The 20,701-nt window shown below is 37.6% G+C and overlaps 1 protein-coding gene across 3 annotated transcripts in view; it reads left to right on the forward strand.

Moving 5' to 3' along the window:
- Positions 1 to 20,701, forward strand: part of MEF2A (myocyte enhancer factor 2A) — an 83,601-nt gene that overhangs the window by 36,936 nt on the left and 25,964 nt on the right. The window contains exons 4-6 of one of the 3 annotated variants that reach the window (XM_080351087.1): positions 860 to 1,063; positions 18,848 to 18,979; positions 19,045 to 19,182. In XM_080351087.1, the coding sequence (XP_080207213.1) occupies positions 860 to 1,063; positions 18,848 to 18,979; positions 19,045 to 19,182 (474 nt within the window). The remainder of the gene's footprint in view (positions 1 to 859; positions 1,064 to 18,847; positions 18,980 to 19,044; positions 19,183 to 20,701) is intronic. The other 2 variants (XM_080351086.1, XM_080351085.1) reach the window with 2 other exon arrangements.

The following is a 20,701-nucleotide window of genomic DNA, read 5'->3' on the forward strand; positions in this document are numbered from 1 at the left end:
AATTGATTGAAGTATCAGAAGAACAACAGCTATTAAAAAAAAAAAAATAGTTTCCTCAAATCTCCAGAGGAATTCTAAGTTATTCGTAATGTCTCATCCAAGACAGGATGAATATATACTAAGTTTTGTGAAAGAAGGCATGTGTAAAGTGACAGAACTTCTAGGAGACTTACACAACCTCTGTTTTTAAAAAGTGGCTGTATCTTGTTATATATGGATAGTAAGATTTCCTGCATTTGGGAAAATCACAGCCCGGTAAAACTTAGGTTTGTATGGTCAGTGTGTTGAATTGATCACTGAAAATAAGATACTGATAGAAGATTCATTAAGGTAAAATCTGCCAGATTTTTTTGGCATCTTGTCTTACTAATGTATTATAATTGTTAAACAATAAGTAGATAGAAAGATCTGCTTACCCTAGTTGAACCTTGAATGTGTTACAGCACTTAAATAAAATTGTCTCAGAGATAATCCTGTATCTTAACGGAGCTTCTCACCAAATGTGCTTTAAAAGGGTTGAATAAAAGGTTACGGTAAGTACTCTTCATCTGAACATGGATTGTGCAAGACTCATAAGAGGCTCTGTTATTAGTGGTCTTTAAACCCTAAGAATTTTCTAAGTTAGAAACACTACACAGAAACCTAGGGGGAACTGTGCTTACCAAAATATACCTGAAATTCCGTATTCTCATCTTTCTTGGTCTTCTGTTTATTACCTCCATTGCTACTGTGGCTAATCCAGGTTTTCCAAAATCATAGGCCCAGTGAATCTGGGGGAGGGGGTGCATAAGTTAAACAGTGTGGGGCGTTTTTGCTGTCATGTGTTTAAAAAGAAATAATCTTATTCTTTCTTCTCTAGGTCACCTTTACAAAGAGGAAGTTTGGATTAATGAAGAAGGCATATGAGTTGAGTGTACTCTGTGACTGTGAAATAGCACTCATCATTTTTAACAGCTCTAACAAACTCTTTCAGTATGCCAGCACTGATATGGACAAAGTTCTACTTAAATACACAGAATACAACGAGCCCCATGAAAGCAGAACCAACTCAGATATCGTTGAGGTAACAATTTGAAAAGACACATCAGTTTTCTTATCTCCTTAATACCTCAAGTATAGAGCAATATAGAGTATTAAAAGATATTTTAACCAAATTTATTTAATAACTTGAAAACCTTGTCATAAAATGTAAACTACTGCTTTTAGCCTGGTTTCTCTAAAGCAATAAGTTGTCTGTACAGCCATATTGTTTTCCCATCTGCCCTCCACCCCCTGCCAGTTTCTGGGAAACAGGTTTGATTTCAACCACATTTGGCAAATAGAAATAGAGGTGTGAAGGATGGTTGTTTTTCTAGGGGAGGGAAAGGGGGAAGTGTTCAAGGTTTTTGTCAAAAAAAATCGATTGGATGGAGAATAAGGTCCACAGAGTGCCCTCAGCCTCAAAGACAGTTATGGTTGGCCCCTTTTCTCCTCTGAGGTAGTAGCCACTTTACCTGTCAAATGCTGCACACAGGTCAGATCAGATCAGCCACAGCCTGTGCTGCCCCTTGTCCAGGCAAAAGACCCCAACAAATAAAACAAACCAACCAAAAACTAAACAAGCAAACAAACCACAAACAAACAAAAAAAACACCCACACAAAAAAACACAGACAATAAATGAATCTGTGGAGCAAATGAACTTAATTCAATTTGCTGTCCAGTCACTCTGTATGTCAGTTAAAGCATAGCAGAATGATGGCAGTTTCTGCAGTAATAGAATAGCATGGATATATTTACTCCAAGGTATTGGTTTCGTCTACTTTTATTAAGCTTGTGCTTTATCTGGAAACTCTTTCCAGTACATGATTTCTACTGCACCTAATTTAGAAATTAAGGTTTTTCTTGGCAATTGGAGCCTTTCTGTGCTGTAACTGCATTTCAGATAAGAGTCATGTCTCCACTAGTCCTGTAAATAGACCAAGGCAGGTGGCTGACTTAAGTGTTTCATTTAAATTCTGAAGTTGTCTTCTGAACGGATGCCTTGCTTTTCAGGAATGATTTAGGAATAGCGATTAGCCTTGTATAGCTGAAGAGTCTATTGCCAAGGGGATCACAGAGTATAAGGAGGATACTAGCTGATGTTGTAAATAAGTTTTTGATAAAAATCAGGTTGACAGAACTGAGAAATAGACAGATGCCTTATATTACTTCCTGAGAAGATTCTCTACTGATTTGTCAACTGCCTTTTATGATCAGAAAGGAAACCTCCCCAACTTCTGTCTTCAGCATTGAGTACTAATGAGAGGGATAATACAAGCTTTGAAGAGTTGGAGCAGTATTACTTAGTCACTGGATTAGTATAAAGAAGGGTTAGTCACTGTAGAGGAAAGGAAAACCTCATTCTTTCAAGATGAGCTTTTGACTATGACAGATGTGAATTCGAAACAGGGAGGCAAGCAAGTCAGTGAGGCTGATTTTTGTTCTGCATCTGAGGCCTCTTTGTGTTATGACTTGCGGTAACAGTGCTTCATCACATCATGAGGAGCAAGAATCTCTTCCAAAATAACTTGTATGCAAGCCTGCCTGTAGTTTTTGGGAGTTTTTATTGGTATTATTTTTTTTTACTGTTGTCAAGCGTTTGACCCCTGGCAACTACATTAAAAAAAAATACAGTACTCGAGTGCATATGTGGTTTCTATTCTGGGGGAGCATGCAAGTACTCATCTGCAGATTCTTTCTAATTTTCCTCTGTAGGTTTACTAGTAGTATACTAGTGTGGCATTTGGGGCTTTCCTTTCATTTTTCAAACATACTGTAATTCAGGAGTGCATCTCCCAGGCTTTTCAGATTAGTCTTGTGTGCTCTTTAGTCTGCTTCATTGTGCCTCCCGCCCCCCCAAGTAAAAATTTATTTATCCAGAGTGGCGAGTGTGTACCTTTTTGCATGGTTCTGTTTACGTTCATGGTTTTGTTTATGTTCTTTAAGTTCTGGTAGGATTAAATATTTACAAGCTCAGTATATGTAAGGTAGAGTGAAGTTTTGTCACTGGATTCCAGGGAAGAAAATAATGTGTACAGTATTTCAGAGAGATACTCCACAGTTTCATTTTTTGCAACTGATTCCATTTCAGATTTGCTGCGTGTCTATGGTAACTTTGTAGTCCGTTAGCTGGTGTTCCTTAGGCAATTGAGAGGGATCATGCACGGTTGGGTTTGGATGGCTTGCTTCCCACTCTTAAGAAAGAAATGTCTTTAATTTAGAAAAACATTCATTTTCAGTAGAAAATTATCTACATTTTTGCTTTACAACAGAGCTGAACTGGTTCAGTGGTGAATATGATGTGCTTTGAAGCAGATGCAGCGACAGAAACAGCATAGGTAGGGAGGAGCATGGGGGAAGAGTAGGACCCCTGTATTTAAGCAGTAGCAAGTTGCCAAAAGCTCACGGCTTTGTTTAATTTCACCTTTGGCAGATGCTTGTGGCACAACAGAGGTAAAGTTACAGCACCAGCATTTTGGAAACGTTGTGAAAGAATAATTTAAAATGGTTTCTCTTTATTATGCCTACGTAGAAATACAATTTTAACAAATAAAAATAACAAAAAAACCCCTAGAAATCTGGCAAATATATACTAAACCAATTTAGAATAAGTAATTCCATTTTATGGAGTAATAGCTGATGTATATGTCTTGGTTAACATTTTAGTAATTCACTTGCCTCCTTGAATATGACAGATGGTATTTATTGTGATGTAGGTTCACCGTGAACCTGGTCTTGACCCACTGTGTTCCTGATACACATGACAGGAGGGAATTTTTTGCTGTGCTAGAAGAAAAGCTAATTCTACGTAGCTCAAAAGCTGTATAAGGGAAGAAACAAATCTACTGTTACTTATTTTCAGTACTGGGTAGATGGCAATGTTGTAAGTGATTAAGTGAAATTGATGAGACATTTTCCCCTTATAGTTACCTCCTGTTCAGTTTTGGCACAGGAATTGCTTTGATATGCCCAGAGCTTGGTATCTTCTGTTGCTGCTGGAACCTTTGTGTGAAAACATAGTAGGAGGGAGAGCGCTGGCATCTTAAATGAATACTTGCTTTTTTTTTTTTAATATGTGCTCTTATGCCTTTCACTCTGTGTTACTGTAGATGTGGATGCTCTTCTGCTGCCCTGTACCTATTATTTTCAAATTTTTTGTTTCTTTTATGTGTCTTTCTTCGTCCCATTTTTGTTTTTAATTTCTGTAATATTTCCTTGTCCCCGTCCCTTATTTTCCATTCCATTTCTAAACAGTCTACCTATCAATAACTTGTTGACTTTTTACCTCTTTCTTGCCATGGGTTTGTTATTATATTTTTTTTCTTTGGTAGCTATTTGGTAACTGGTATGGGTATAAGGAATACGATTTTTCAACCATCTTGCCAGAATCATAAACTTCTGAATCGCTGGTATTGAAGGTTACAGGATTTCAGTTTAACGTAAGCGTAGCTTTTTACCTATCAGTAGTCTACTTGAGGATGGTCCCTTCCCTGCCGTTTGGTACTTTTAAAATAAGGAGAGATCATCTTGCAACAGCCTGTAACCAGTTTTAGAGAATAATGTGCGGCATTTTTGAGCTGGGGCTCAACCTCTGTGATCTTCTGTTTTGCAGCATTGGAAAACAGAGGTGAATAGGGAAAGCAGGATTGTTTGAAACACTCAAAATCCTCAGAGCATACACAGGCCTGCAAAAAAATTCCCTTGTTTATCAGGCACAAATTGCTCTAATGGGTTTTTTAAGTTAATTTCTGCATCCCTCTGTAATATGGAAGGTGAAGACAGCTGATGTGGATGAGACCAGTGAAACTTTGCTTATGGTTGGTGATCTCCTGACCTTTTCCTACGGTATTTACTTCAGAGGTGGTGAGTGGAATGCTTCCTTTAAGCCTCATGAAAGGAAATAATGTATCTTCTGTTGATATTCCAAAATAACCCTTTAATATGATTTTGGAAATACAGATTATCATTTAAAAAATTCTGTGTTTCTTGCTCTTGAAGAATGTGAATCTTTCCACATCAGATGAGAGAGGTTTTGGTCTGTTATACAATAATGTTTCATTTGTCTTATTTTTTCATAGTTATGTGAGTCCAATCTAGTGCTCTTGCACATGTTGGGTGGACCATATAGGAATATTGAAAAAAGTGAAATTTTCATTCAGTGCGCGCTTTGAATTCTTGAAATATTAGGCTCATGTATTTGGTTTTATAAACTGTGATGGCACAGTTGAAGACTGTCACTCTGAACTACTCTTTAATTTGAAGAACTTGCTGTAGGTGTTACAGCATTTCATGCTTTTATGTTCATGGACTTTTTTTCTGTAACGCATGATTCTCAGCAAGTAATTATGTTTCCTGAAGAAACAAGTAGAGTACTTCTGCAGAGTAAAATGGGAAGGATTTCAGGTTTTATCAGGATTCTATATCCGTATCGTCAACAGAATGTTTTAATATATATAAGACAATTTGAGACTTTGAGTGTTCATCTCTTTTTTAAATCAAAGGAAGAGAGGGAAACGAACAGGCACTCATACTCAATCTTCTTTAGTGTAGGGGGTGTTACGATTATTGCAGCTTCTCTACAAGGTAACACTTCCATGTTGGGTCCCTCTGTCATTCAGAAGGGCCTCAGGAAGCAGTGGTTGCTCAGTTGTTCCCTCTCTTCCAGCCTCCATTTTTCTGGGAGTCTAGAGCTGCAGGCAGGCCCTTCTTGCATGTTTACTTCAACTTTTTATCTCTTTCCACATTTAGATGTTCTTTGAGAGCCACAGCAAAGCAGGGTTTGTTTGGCCCGTGCTTGGGTGTGGGTGGGTGAGGCGTACACGTTCCATTATATCACCTCATCAAACCCAGGTAATTTGATTTTTAGGAACCTGTCCAAAACATGACCTACTTTGCCAGTTAGCATTTGTGCCCATGAGAATTTCGGATAGGTGTCAGCTGATGAGCCTCTTTTGTGTTGTATAGTTTAATGCTGTTTTCAGTACACCATAATGTGCTGTATAAGGCCTATACCACACATATTGACAGCTGCCCTTGAAATACACAATCTGTAATAGAATTCACAACTAAAAAGTATTTAAAAAAATCTGTCCTAAATAATATCAAGTAATTATTGTAAACATACTCATTCATGTCATAGTTTTGACATAAACAAGACAGAAAGCAGTGTAAGTAAGCCAGTTGAATCTTACAGAACCTGGATTCTGTGCGTCATCCTGCATTAAAATACCAAATGGGCACTCTGTTTCTCTGCCTTTTCACAAAATTTTAATGAAGAGCTGTTATAGGAGCAATACGTGTTCTTTAGTCATAGATTTGTAGTATCAGAGATGCAATTGTCAAATCCCAGTTTGAGTAAGCACATAGAGCTCATCTGTACATGGAGAGCCTGCAGCATAAAGAAGCAGATGCATCTCTACAGCCAGATGGAGCATATTCCAAGAGACAAGTGGAACAGTGTTGGGAGAATAAACAGAAAAGTTGGTGTTGAAACACTGTGTTTATAAACGAAAATCTTTTTGATTTTGTTTTTTTATCCAGTCTTCTCCACCTCCTCAGCATTGCTTCTTTTCCAGGCTATGGATTACCAACATGTATTTTGAACTGTTACTGGTGTGTCATTCAGTATAGTAGTCAGTTAACCATAGGATGTTATGAGATTTTGGTAGCACTTGAATTGGTTCATAGCTTCTATTTTTTTTAATTGGAGTGAACTCCATATGAAATCGAACAATTAGGAATATCTCAGTATAAGTGGATGCACGTATGTAAAATTAGATGAGAAAGATGTCCAGTTAGTTGATCCTATTTCCTTCCTTGCTGGATACCTGGTGTCTGCAATTTGGCAAGCAACTGCTATTAAAAGCTAAAAAGTAAGATGGTGGAAATTGGATCACATTTGAAAGTGTATTTCTTGGCAATGTTTCATAACAGAAGTTACTGATAAGTTTTTGAACGTATTTTAAAAAGGAAGAGAATATAACCAGCTTCAACTGAAAAAGAAAACTGATGCTTAATGTAGATGACTAAAACCTCCAAGTTTACATGAAATTTCACCACAGCTTTGTAGAACTGAGACGGGGCTGAGCAGCGATACCATGAATGTTGATGTTTAGGCACACACTAGAGATTGTGGGAAGGTTGACAGTGCTGATTAGTTAATGTTGTTTTTTATTCTTTCGTATTTGATAGATGGGGAGTAGCCAGAAGTGACCTGGACTTAAGGGAGAAAAAAAGAAAAAAAAACCCAAAAAGCTTTGGCCTGATACAAGAATACATCTGAGTACTCTGAATAGTGTTATTACATGGTGGCGTTGTTTGGACCACTTGGTTTTGTCCCCCGATAGCATGGACCTCCCTGTGGATATAAGTGGTATATATTTAAAGGAAGGAAGAAGCTTAGAAATGCTTTCAGTGAAGTAAGGAAATGACTTTGTAATCTGCTCATGATGCTGAGAAAATGTAGGCATTATTGGACTTGATTTGCAAAATGATTATGTAAATGTAATTATACTGCATATAACATTTCAAATAATTTGTAAGCGGCACACAAATGCCTTTGAGACATTTTTAAGGAGGTGATTGAGGAGTATTTCTGTATGGTTAAGGACTAAAATCTCACTTTTAGCTTAGCTTAAAAAGAGAAAATGCATGAAAACTGAAGTGGTCTGGAATATGATTCATCAAAACCATAGCTATATAAATATATATGTTTATGTGTGTGTATAGTAGATTGAATCTAATTTTTTCTGGTAAAGTGTTTACTATAAATGTGGCTTTTCAAAGGGTACGCTTTGGGGTTTTATTGCCCACTCAGAGTTCAAGAAGAACCAGTTTTCTTGAAAAGTTTAAAATGTGGTCAAGGTAACAAATAATTGTTTTTAATATAGTGACAGAAGACACCTGTGTATTTTGTGCTGAGCAGAAGTTACCCCTTATGCTGCTGTCTCTCTTCTCTCTCCCCCCCGACCTTTTTTTTTTTTTGTAATGTGGGAGATTAAGTTCAACACTTAATCCTCAAAGTAATTTTATTTGAGCTGTTTACTGTTATCATTAGTTTTTCCATATCTTGCATTTGGTAATATTTTTCTACTTCAAAATCTCTTAATTCTTTGGCTGTGCTGAAATAGCTTTGTGCACACTGGCGACTCATGTTGACATGCCTCGCCTTTTTTTTTTTTTTTAATCACACAGAATCGACTGGGTTGGAAAAGACCTCAGAGATCATCAAGTCCAACCCTTGGTCCAACTCCAGTCCATTTACTAAATCATGGCACTAGGTGCCATGTCCAGTCTCAGTTTAAAAACGTCCAGGGATGGCGAGTCCAGCACCTCCCTGGGCAGCCATTCCAATGCCTGACCATTCTCTCTAGAAAGAATTTCTTTCTAATATCCAGCCTAAATTTCCCCTGGCAGAGTTTAAGCCCATGCCCCCTTGTCCTATTGCTGACTGCCTGGGAGAAGAGACCAATCCCCACCTGGCTAGAACTGCCCTTCAGGTAGTTCTAGAGAGTGATGAGGTCACCTCTAAGTCTCCTCTTCTCCAGACTAAACAAGCCCAGCTCCCTCAGCCTCTCCCCATAGGGCTTGTGTTCAGGTCCCTTGTTGGTGACTTTGAGAGCTGACAATGCTAGAAAAAAGGTTTTGTTCCTATTTAATGTAATTTTGGGTTCCTTCATTTCTGATATGTAAAGAATTGCCAGAAGTAGGATAGATTTTTTTTATTTTTTTTTTAACAGCTTTGGCTTGCCTGCAAATAATGCAAAGCTACACTTGCCTCGCATCTAAACCAGTGATTACGTTTAGTGTTTTAGGGTTAAGAACACTAGATTTCTTCTACCTCTTCAAATAATGCTGGTGTTTTAAACCTAGCATGCTGTATTAATAGTCTAAATTTTGACGAATTCCAGCTTTAGTCACTAGTTAAAGCATATATATATATATATATATATATGAAGTTTCTCTAGAATACATCTTAATGTGTAGTTCCTGAAGTCCCTTGCTAACAATGGTTGTGCTTAGCTGATGGATTACTGCTACTAATTTTATGTACTTCCCGTTCAGATTACTCTCCGTGCTACGACAGTCCTATGACAGTTGTGCTGCTGAGATTATCTTAAAGCTGTGACATTAAATTTGCTGTGGTGTTCTCCTTATTTTTTTAATAAACTAACAGACAAAGCTAATTGCTTGGTTGATGAATGACAGCTTACTTGGCTGTGTATCAGTAGAATCTCAAATCTAAGCAGATGGCTCTCTAGGAACCTCTGCTGCTGTGAGGTCCAGAGTCTGAAATCTGTGTTGAATACTGGTAGAGGACCTTTGTGTGGTACCTGTCTACCAAAAACTCTGCAGAAACAGCCCTGCTAATAGGAGATCGGGACGTATTTTAAGAACCAAGATAACTTTGTACTTCAGTTAGGTGACACACCAAGATTTTGAGTTGTTCATAACACCTTGTTTTTCTCTTTGAGAATTTCTTTTCCCGATTTATGTTAGTCTCTCTTTAAAGGGGAATGGATGGTGTCACAGGTACAAATATAGTTAGTAAAAAGAAAGAAAATACCTTAATCTTTCCTTATTACAAGCTATCCGTGGTTTTGACCTGGTTGTCTTAATGAAATGGTTAATTGTCCTGTGAACTACAGGGTGTTTCAAAAAGATAGACTGAATTTGAAATCACTGTATCTCTGCAGCCATGAACTGCCCATAAATGAACGTAGAGCATGTATAAAAAGCTTACTAAAACTTGAGAACTCATTAAACAGTTTTTAAATTTTTGTGTGATTGTAACATTGCCATTGTGAAATACAGGGTGTTTCAGAAAGCTGGACCCAATTTCAAAGCAATATCTGGTCAGCTACATAACACTGCTTGTCCTCTGTTATGAAGTCCTGTATTTATTTCCCAGCTGTGCAAATGGTGGTTTTGGAACTGATTCTGCAGTGTGTTTGGAGAATGTATTTACATGTGCAATCTGTAGGACAGATACATAAAGTCCAGTTCTTACACTCACTGCTCATGAAACACGTATCAAAGATCTGGTTCTGGATGTAGCTGTTCTGGAGACACTGTGTTAAGTGGGAATGGAAATGTTCTCCAAGAAAATCTGTAAGAGCTCACTGCTTGGTAATGCTGGAGTTCATGCATGCAGTTTCACAGATACATAATTATTTACTTGCATTAACAAGTTCTTCAGCTGTGCTGGTCTCATTTTGTCTGCAGCCCTTGCATTGCTGCGGAATTTGGTGCAGTTTGAAATTCTGTATTGACAGTTAGAGTATATTTTTGCAAGGACCGTGGCATCTGTTAATCAAGAGTGAGTGACTTTACACAAGCTGTGCATCAAAAGAGTAGACCCCAAAAGGATGCATCTCCTGGAACTACATTAAGATAAATAAGTGTTCTTTCCAATGATACTATCTTTTTGTTGGTAAATATTCCACAGTAATATTATGAACTGGGATAATGCTTGCATGTGTGTGTGTGCACAACCACCACACCTGTTAAAAGCACACACATGTGCCCATACATACTTTTAGCTATTTGGCTATAGAGTTGGACACCTTTTTAGGTGAAACAGAATGGCATTTCCATACCAACATTAAAGGTAATTGAAGGTTGTTCTGATAGATATTAATGTAGCCAGTTCCCATAATCTTACATGTGAATTATATTTTAATAATCACATAAATTCTTAGAATCCAATAGAATTTTTATTTGGGAATAGTTGCTATTTGTGTTATAATTACAGTTTTGATAATACTAAGTTATCTGGAGAACGTGGACTTTGAAATAGTTTCTGTTATCCTTTTCCATTTTCACGATCTAAGGAGAAATTCAGGTCAAGGTAGGCAGGTAGACCAAAAGAAACCCATTCTTTTTACATCATTGAGTTGTAATCAGAGTTGAGAAAATTTTTCTTGGCGAACCATGAGTAGGAGACAATATTTTCACTGAAGAACTTCCAAAAGATTTTGAAGGATATTATGCAGATGAGTTGCTACACTTGGAAACTTTTCATGTTCCATATGGCTTATCTGCAATATACTGTTGCTCAGAGGAGGCATCCAGTCTGCTACTGCTGCTGCTGATTTATATTTTAACCATTAAAAGTAAGTGAAGAGGTATGTACCGAAGGATGTATGTGTACATGTATATAATATGTTGTCACTTGAGTAAGGATCAAAAAAAGCATTTATGTACTGTAAGGTATCTCTAATGTAGAACTGTGTTTTACTTGGTTTTTACATTAATTCTCTTTGCTGCAGACTGCAATTTCTGAAAGGGACTACAAAAGAGATTTAATTTATATGCTAAGGAATAGTTTCTGCTTCCTGAAGATGAAAATAGATCTACTTTGTCTTTTGTTTTTAATAAAAAGATTGAATAAGATCAACTTAAACTGCCAATTTAGTACTCTTTAATGGAAGAATCTGGTTGATTGTATTTTCTGTGAAACAGGGGAAATGGAAACCTGTTCAGTGGTATAATATAAAATTTAATAAATAGTAAGCTATATAGAAAGTGAAACAGAGACAAATGCGTCAAATCTCAGACTTCGAGAGCCTGGCACTGTGGAAAGAATATTGTCAGTGCTAATGGATTACTAGTCGTTTTACATCTCAAGAAGTTCATTTAGGAACGAGCAATCCACCTTGTTTATAGGTCAGTAACTACATTATAAAGTCCACAGTTTACAGATAGTGTTTCTCAAGAATCACAAATATAAGTCTGGAGCTTCCCTTCCTATATCTTATAGTCCAGTGGATTGTGTGATATTCTAGGGATGAAAAGAATACTAGATTTTATAGCCCATAAAATTGTTATTCATTAGTAATAGCTTATTATGTATTTAAAATCATGTTTCACAGCAAAGATGCTTCAAGCTAGAGTTGAACTTTATACCATATCACGTCTAAAAACCTTTTGTATGTGTTATTTTATATAAATGAGAGTTTGGATCCCGAGTGCCATCTTTATCATATCTTGGAGGAATTTGACAGCTAGCTTTCGTGTTTGGCAAGCTCGGGATACATGTTAAAATTTGCCAGATACTGGAAGTGCTCCAACATTTGAAACAAGACTGTGTCTTTTCTTAGAGTGGTATGTAACAGGGACACTGATAAAATTTCAAATCCTGAACATTTTTCATTGGTAAACGATGAATACCTTTGTCTAAAACTGAACATAGCAGAGCATTGCCTAAAGGGCTCTTTCTTGTATTTTATGACCTGTTGCTAGGCAGGCTTGTAATTTTTATTTGTAAAACCCTAGAATAAGTAATCCTAAGCCTCCTTTCTTTCCTAACATGCTATGGTATGTGGCCAAGAAATATAATCATGGTAACAAACTTTATTAAAGTACTGTATTCAGAATTTTTGGTGTCTAGATATTTTTGCATAATATAAATTATTTACATTTGAACTACCGCTACTAATTGAGCACAAGTATGGAAAATATTATTTAAGTAAGCTAGAAGTAGAGTATGTAGAGATTTTCAGGCTTGACTTAGGCTCCCCAGCCAAAATAAGGTATACTACAAGAAAGATTGGTGAGCCCTTGTTCTTTAAGAAGTTAAGCTCTCCAAGTTGCTTAGCTTGTGAGAAATGTTGGTCGTTATCTAATTTGACCTCCTGTGCATTTCACTGGAGTTTTGAAAGCTGGGCACTTCTCTGCTTTACTGCGCTGTTCTGGGATGTATGTGTTTGTGGCTATAATTAGAATGTGAAATTCTAACTGATAGCATAACAAAAAGTAATTTAAAATGTGGGAGGGGTACTAGAAGGAATTGTATTATGGCTAAACTCAAGTAGCCTCCTAACTCAAAGGAATGGAAAACAGCTTCCTAATGAAATTTGCAGATGCTTCAGTGATTGAAGTTGAGAATATTAATAGAGCCTGGGGAAAATTTACAAAACTTGTAAACGTTACATAAAATAATATAGTGTATCTACCTATGAAAAATTAAAGCCTACAGAAATAATGTTGATGAGCTTCAAACACAGAACACTGTTGCTGAGTTGAATGATACGGTTTTCTCTGGCTGATCACTTTTGATGCGTATGCTGCATTTAGGATTCATTCCTGCTTGTCTTTTGGACAGTGGTAAAATTTGTATACGCAGTGCTACTGTTCGAAAGCTAGAAATGCTTTTCAGTCACTAAGAATACTCCTCGGATACTTTAATATGTTGTGTCCATAATAAAGGAGACATAATTATGTGTAGAGGATGATACACCATAGTATCGTTCAGGGTGATGAAAGTGAAATATTTTGTGTTATAAAATAAGAAAAATCCAGCCTGGTTTTAGGCTCACCTTCTTGATAGTATGTAACAGGAAGCAAAAAATAAAGCAGTTGTCATGTTTCCAGCGTTACTTATTGCTATATGTAAAGTCTGCAGTGATACATATGGTTCTTGCCCTCTGAAGTCTCTGTGTTGTGGGGAGCTAAACTGCGTTAAAGGAATGTGCCCTATTTTTTGCACTGTTTCACATAAGAATGAAAACTGGGTGGGAATCTGGTGCTGTGATTACTGTATTTGTCCCTTGTTTTGTGAAGATCTCAGGCAAGAGGTGAGGCTTTTTGAGTAGGATGTGATTGTCAGTGGTGGCTGAGGCAATGGTTTGCTGCTGCCAGAACGGACAGGCCGTTCCTTCTGCCTGCTTTGTATCGCGTGCTCAGCCCATACATTGCAAAACCAGCTTATTTCTGTTACAACTGAAAACCAACCCAGCAAAAATAAGTTAAATGAAGAATAATCATGGAGAATTCTCTGTAATTTCAGATAAGAAAAAAATGACTTATTTCAGGCTTGAACAAACATCAAAGTTGGAGTAAGGGTGGTCTCTAGGATCCTGCACTTTCAGTGTCAGTTATTACTCTCAACTTGTCAAACAGCACCTACAGAGATTTCAGCAGTTCTCTTAAAGCTTGGGAAAATAACCTTAAAGCATCGATCTCTATAATCGTCTGCAGAGATGGAATGTGAGACTGATCCTGGAGGCTACGCGATGGCTAAATAGCTCTTGGCTATCCTTGGATCTCTCCTTTGCGAATTATTTTTCTTTGATCCTGATAATTTATAGGAGAGGCACTATTGCAACCTAGGGTAATGGTAACAGCTTTTGCATTTTATTAGTGTGACTGCAGCTTCACAGTCTTTTGCCTCAATGATCTTACCGTATTCCCATCGCAGATGACAGAGCGATGCTGAGTCCCATCCTTCCTGCACAGAGCTGTGTGAGCTCTTGGCAACTGCATCTGTGGATGAGGATTCTTTGGAATTTGGTGCAAATGGCAGTGGTGTCCTCTCCCTATCCTCTATACTTAAACTTTTTTAAACTGTTATTTTTTTTAAGTATTTACTGCAAATCTGTGCTGCTTCACAGCTTTTCTGTGCTCTGACTGCAACAGCAGAAACAACTAGCCACTGGTTTTAAGTGAAAGGTTTGCCTTTTCCAAGGGAAATCACCTTTTATTTCAATCTTAGTCAAAATTTGGAAGTGTTTTTTGTGATAATTTGGGATGAAACAACAACAAAAATGCTGTTTGACCAGCTCCAGTAGTAAGTGCAAAAATAGAGCTGTTAACATGATACGTGGCAGCATGGATAGCAACAACCATTTCCTTTTTGTGTAATATTACAAGAAACCCAACACTGAAAATGTTTTGAATGAACTGACACTTTTTACACTTCATAACACTTTTTACGTATGAGGTCATCCTACTTTTGTATTTTAAGGCAGAAAAATACTATTTCCTGGGGTGACAATGAACATAATCAAGTTCTCTGCAGTTTTGCCAGAGTTGGTAAGGAGCTCAGATCACTAATATCAGACATCTTGGCTTTTTAACCACACTCCCTAAATCAGAGCACAGAACACGCTGGTTGTGCTCTTATAACCATTAGCAACTCGTCCTTTTGAAGTCGGGTGTAAAACCCGGGATCTTTCATGGGAAAGGAGGGCAGTCAGGGGCTTGTCATGTAACTTCATCTGTGGTAGCAATAATCTGTGTTTATTAGAGTGGTTTCTGTTTTCCAGAGCTGCTGCTGACCAGGATATTGAGCCAGTGTAAGTCTGCGTGAGAATATCATTGCTTCGTTGTGGATCATACAATAAATAACTTTATTGTATTTTTGTGCTCTTTGGTATCTGTATTATCAGTTTTAGTAAAACTTACATTGAATTGCACAGAGAAGCAGATTATTTTGTTGTTGTTTTGCAAGAAGCCCTTCTTCTGTAGATGCTTTTTGCCAAGGCATGATTCTTTTCTTACATTAGCAAAATCCAGTGCAATTTAAAAGTACCTTACATATGTGTGGGGAAGTTCAGGAAAATATTTGGGCTCTTCTACCATGTGCTTGAATGTAATGTTTAAACCCGTTGTGGCTACTCCAACTGTTCTCATACAATGTCTTCTCACCCCTGTCATTCAGAAATTTAAAATCAGTATTAAACTAATAGTTATAATGTTTGCATATTTCAGTTTTACACAGCAAAAAAAAGTGTGTAAAAGTTTTGGATCATTCTGCAATATCAGGACAACCACAGCTATATGGAACACTTGTATGCTTACTTCATGTGTCACACAGCTATATTGTTATGTTTGCTTGATTATTTTAAAAAAGTATTTCATACCTGCCCTGTTTCCTCATAAACACTTTGCATTATTTTCCGACAAAATCAGTACTTTCATCAGTTAGTTAATCCAGTTAACTGAAGGCACAACACGGTGCATTGGCAAACATGCTGGAACAATTTCCAGTAACTTTAGCTGAGTCTTAAAGGAAGTGGAAGATAATGCAGGTTAACTCAAAAGGCTACACAGTGTCCCTTAGGTGATATAGAAAATAAGACTTAACACCAGAAGATAATTGCAATGAGCATCCAACAGCAAAACTTTAAGACTAGTGTTCTTTTCTTATTATAACAAGAGGGGGAAAACTTATGTTCTGTATTTATTAGCCTCAACTGCAAACCCTCTGATTTTTATTCTAAGCAAGCTTGCGTACCACAGCTGAGAAATAAAATTCATTTTACACAAATATTCTTTGGTCTCACTAATTGGTATTCTCACCCCATCTTCAGAGTTAATAAAATTTCAGTCTCCAGGATAATATTTTGGAAACAGCTCAGGGAGGGCAAGTTATTTGCATTAATCAGAGAAATAACACGTTTTAGCTGTAGAGAACCTCGACTCTCGGGGGTGGAGTCGGCGCTCATTGCTGGGGTTTGGCTTCCCTGTGTCCCCACAGCCCCATTCCCGGTTGCCGTGCCTTTCTCTCCTTGTTTTCCGTGAAGCGAGGGCCTGTTCTGGCGTTGGCTCCGCGGGCTGGGAGCAGCGGGGCCGGGCTGTGTCGCGTGGGCCGCGCCTGCCCGTGTGAACAGATGCCAGCATTCCGCTCGGCGCTGCGAGCCGCCGAGCACCGGCGCTGGACTGTTCTGTTACTGCGCAGTGATAAAGCTGGCAGGCTTTTTATGGTTAGGTCCTCAAAGTGGCAGTTCGTGCTTTAGTGATAAGGAGACAGAGCTTTGGATATCAGACCCAGACTTCTTATCTGTAACAGTGAACTGTGGCTTAAATCCTTCCACAATGACAGGAACCCTGTCTGGCGTGAAGGTTTCCAGAATCTTGAAACAGGAGATACTGAGGCATTTTCCTTCCTCATGAGTCAAAACAGAGTTAACCCCTTTCTTATCAAAAATAAAAATAACCAGTCGCCGAGAGGAAGGATGCATTTTTATATTCAACTAAATCTCTTCCTTTATATTAGAATGTACTTTGAGTATAATTTTCAGGCAGATCCGGGAGGATGAATCGGCAGCATTACATTTAAAAGCTTTCACTTGATTGTTTTAGAATATGGAAAGGAGCACTAATGAAACTCTCATGCTGTAACACTTAAAATCACTCTACTGTGCTTATCAAATGAGGTGGAATAGACATTATGCATATTTCTTGTGAGGTCTTTACAGTATCTAAATAAAGCTTCTAATCCCGTCTCGGGCACTGCATATGCACGTTGCCGCTAAGCGCCATGTAAAGACATATTTGGATTCTATTTACAGAATTCGGTGGGCTGCAGGGGTTAAGTGTAATCCAGATTATACAGTGTTAACATTTTTCCTCCTGATATCCAAGTGTAGAAGACTGGCGGGCTGACTTGTTAGGAAGGGCTGGGAGAGGGATAACAGGCTCCGACCTTGAGAGGCCGAACGGCCCTTGTATGGCCAAGTCCATATACGTGTCCAGCTGATTGGTTAGAGGAGCAGGATCGGTGCCGTGACAGGTGCTGGAGGAACCTACACCTGTTTTCCCCATATGCTGATTTAGTGATTACATTTTTGTGGGAGTTCCAGAGACTGTGGGGGATACGCGGAGCAAGCCAAGAAACTTGAGAAGGAATTATAGCTTATGGTGACCTGTGATATTCAAGAATTTCAGACGGCGTAATTGAGTTTTCAAGTACCGCTTTAAAATCGAAGTAGAATTAGGCAGTATTTTGCATATGGATGAATAATGAGAAAGTCTTGTGTATTTTTTTATTGTGCTAAAGATCAGTAGATAGCACTTTGAGCAAAAATGCTAATAAATACTATGGTCTAAAATATAATTATTGTGTCTTTTTTTAATCAGAAATTCATTGTGTTATGGAAACACAGCTTCTCTAGGAAAACAAATGTAATTTCTTTATGGTGCTGAGAATGTCAGCTTGCAGATTTCCGATATTTATGTATTTTAGTGTAAAATCCATAGAATATACTTTCTCACAAAACGAAAACACACAACCTACCTCATGCCTGTATAGTCCTGCTGATGCTTTATGTACAGTAAATGTGTACCTGGTTAAAAATTGGTATTGCTTTCCTTTTGAAACTTTTAAAAAACATGAAAGATTTTTTCCATAGGCAGTATTTTAAATCTTGTTTTCTTACGAATGAGAACTTGCAAAGAAAGATTGTGTAACACGGTGAAAAAGAAAACCAACAAGAGATACAAGTCTATCTTAAAATTTAATCAGGAGACCTGCAGTTTCACATCCTTTCTTTCAGTAGCTCCTTTGTGATGCTTAGATTGTAGATGAGCTTGTTTTTTTTTTCCAAGGGGTGTTGATGTGAGTTCCCCATCAGAAAACACGAAGTAGCGCAATCAAGCAGTTGTATCAAGTTAGTCTAAAGGAGTCTGAAAAAAATCATATTTAGGAAACTAAGTCATTTTAGAGAGGGATTATGTAATTTTTTTTAATACTTTTTTTGCGGTTCTTGTTATCATGCAGGTTGACAGAAGTGCAGGAATATTCTGCCTTTATAAATGACTGAGACCAAGTGTTACATATATTAATGTACTGCAGTTGTTGAATTTGATGGAAAATTTCAGCTGCTGTGTTTCTCAGAGTTTAACTGTCTGCTCTTTAAAATGTGAATATTAAAATTAGAATGCTAAAATAAATTTATTAAAGATCCAGTATACTGGCTTTTAATTATCAGTGATGACATTAACTCCTTTGCCATAGGCTTGAATGTTCCTGGTATGTCAGGCAACATCAACCAGTATCTAAAAAGGGTTTTGCATGGAACGCTGGTGAGATGAAGCTGTTGTAGGTTAAAGTTACCCAGGAGATGGCACCTGGGAGAGTCGGTGCCTCTGAATGAACCTTTTCTTTGTGTGCTATGCCACTGTTTTGAAATAGTCTATTGAACAGTGAGTTTTGTCTGTGAAAGTTTCATGTAGTTTCAGTGGCTCTGAATGATTCAGTAGTATACAAAAACTTTTTGGCAAGTTAGTATGATTTGTATGTGAATTTTCCAATTGTATTTCAGACCTTAAGAAAGAAAGGCCTTAATGGTTGTGAGAGCCCTGATGCTGACGATTACTTTGAGCACAGTCCACTATCGGAGGACAGATTCAGCAAACTAAATGAAGATAGTGATTTTATTTTCAAGCGAGGCCCTGTAAGTACTTTTATTTTATCTCTACTTTTTATTTGTTGATCCTTTTTATTAACTTCATTATTTAGGCTCTGAACAAGAAGGAACACAGAGGGTGCGACAGCCCGGACCCTGACACTTCATATGTGCTCACGCCACATACAGAAGAAAAATATAAAAAAATTAATGAAGAGTTTGATAATATGATGCGGAATCATAAAATCGCAGTGAGTACTAAAGTATGGTTTGTGCTTCTATTACATGCATGAGAATTTTCATGGCGTTTGCTTACCACAGAAAACCACTGCAAAGACAAGAGGACATAATGGTTTGAGAAGGGAATATGTGTTTTTGAGGAAAAATGAGATGCTGATACTTGATCTTTTTAAAATAAAAGTTATCTTAAAGAATAAGAAGATGTATTTCTAGCGTCTCTTTTGCACTCATAGTTTTTCATACCTTGTGAACATGGGGTAACATTTCTAAATTTCAGGAGCTTTGCTGCATTGCCTAATCCTACCTAAAATATTTTTATAAAAATAGATTTTGTTGTGGGATGTAAGATAGTTAATTTACATCTTGTAGCTCTTTATCTGTCTGTTGATCAAGATTTTACAATGTGTTACAAGCAGGCAAATATAATTGGATTAATTTCGTTATCAAATCAGTGGAATCTGTTTTGCTCAAGACTGGATGTAGGAAGGTATTTAGATGTTTAAAGATAAAGACTGGTGCACAATGGGAGCCTGAAAAGACTGGTGTCTTACTGCTGTTCAGATTCAAACACTTAGACACTAAAAGATCTTTGAAATTTTTCTCCCAGGTGCCAAACCCCTTTGCAGCCATAAGTCACTTGGCTTCAGAACTAAAAAAGTTTGGGGCTAACAGCAGCCTAAACTTCACATGTTTTTCATGACGGTGTACATGATGAAATTTAATTCTCATCTACAAAACCCAATTAGTGTTGATATTACAGGGAGAAGTATTTTCTAAGAAAACTCATACAGGGCTCTGCCACAGCCTTTGAATTTTTTAACATTGCAAATCTTGTAGCAATTAAAGTAAATGGACTAGCTAAGTTAATTGGCACAGACCCTGGGGCAATTGAGTGATGTCCCCAGATGACTGGCTGATACTAGAAATTATTTCATTGTTCAGAGCAATAAGGCCAGATCTGGGGACTTGACAGCAAAACTGACAGTCATGACACTGGTATCGCTTTTACAAGTTCTCTATACTTGAATGAAGTCAATATCTTTTGTTCTTGCTTTGTTTTGAAGCTTTTGTGAACACTTGTATGTTGAGACACCTTCAGGCCTCACCTCGCAGGGTGTTACACCTGAATTGCTCTCCCTTGCTTCTCTGTGGTCTTCAAGAACAGCCTAAATTGTCTGTGTAGACATCTGAACATGGAAAAGGCAACATTATTTTTTAGTTCTATAGTTCTGGATTTATAGCTTAACTTGGACTGGTTACGGTTCTGTTTCCAGTACTTGTGGGTCTGTGTAAGAAGTTTCTCTTGTCAGGGATGAGGCAAAGCACGAAGAATTCACTCAGAACCACATGAGTGCCATAGATGGGCAGAGGCAGCCATTACTGCAAGGTGTGAGGGGAAGCTGTCATTTATTAGTTCTATATTGAGAAACCTACAGAAAAAATGTTCCATCTGTTAGCTTCTAGCATTGTTTAAAGCATACTTTCAGGTATTTCAAGTTTAGTTGGAGTTACTTGACAGCATGCTGTTTA

The sequence above is a fragment of the Nesoenas mayeri genome, assembly GCF_963082525.1.
Source record: "Nesoenas mayeri genome assembly, chromosome: 11".
In the NCBI taxonomy this organism is placed as follows: Eukaryota; Metazoa; Chordata; class Aves; order Columbiformes; family Columbidae; genus Nesoenas; species Nesoenas mayeri.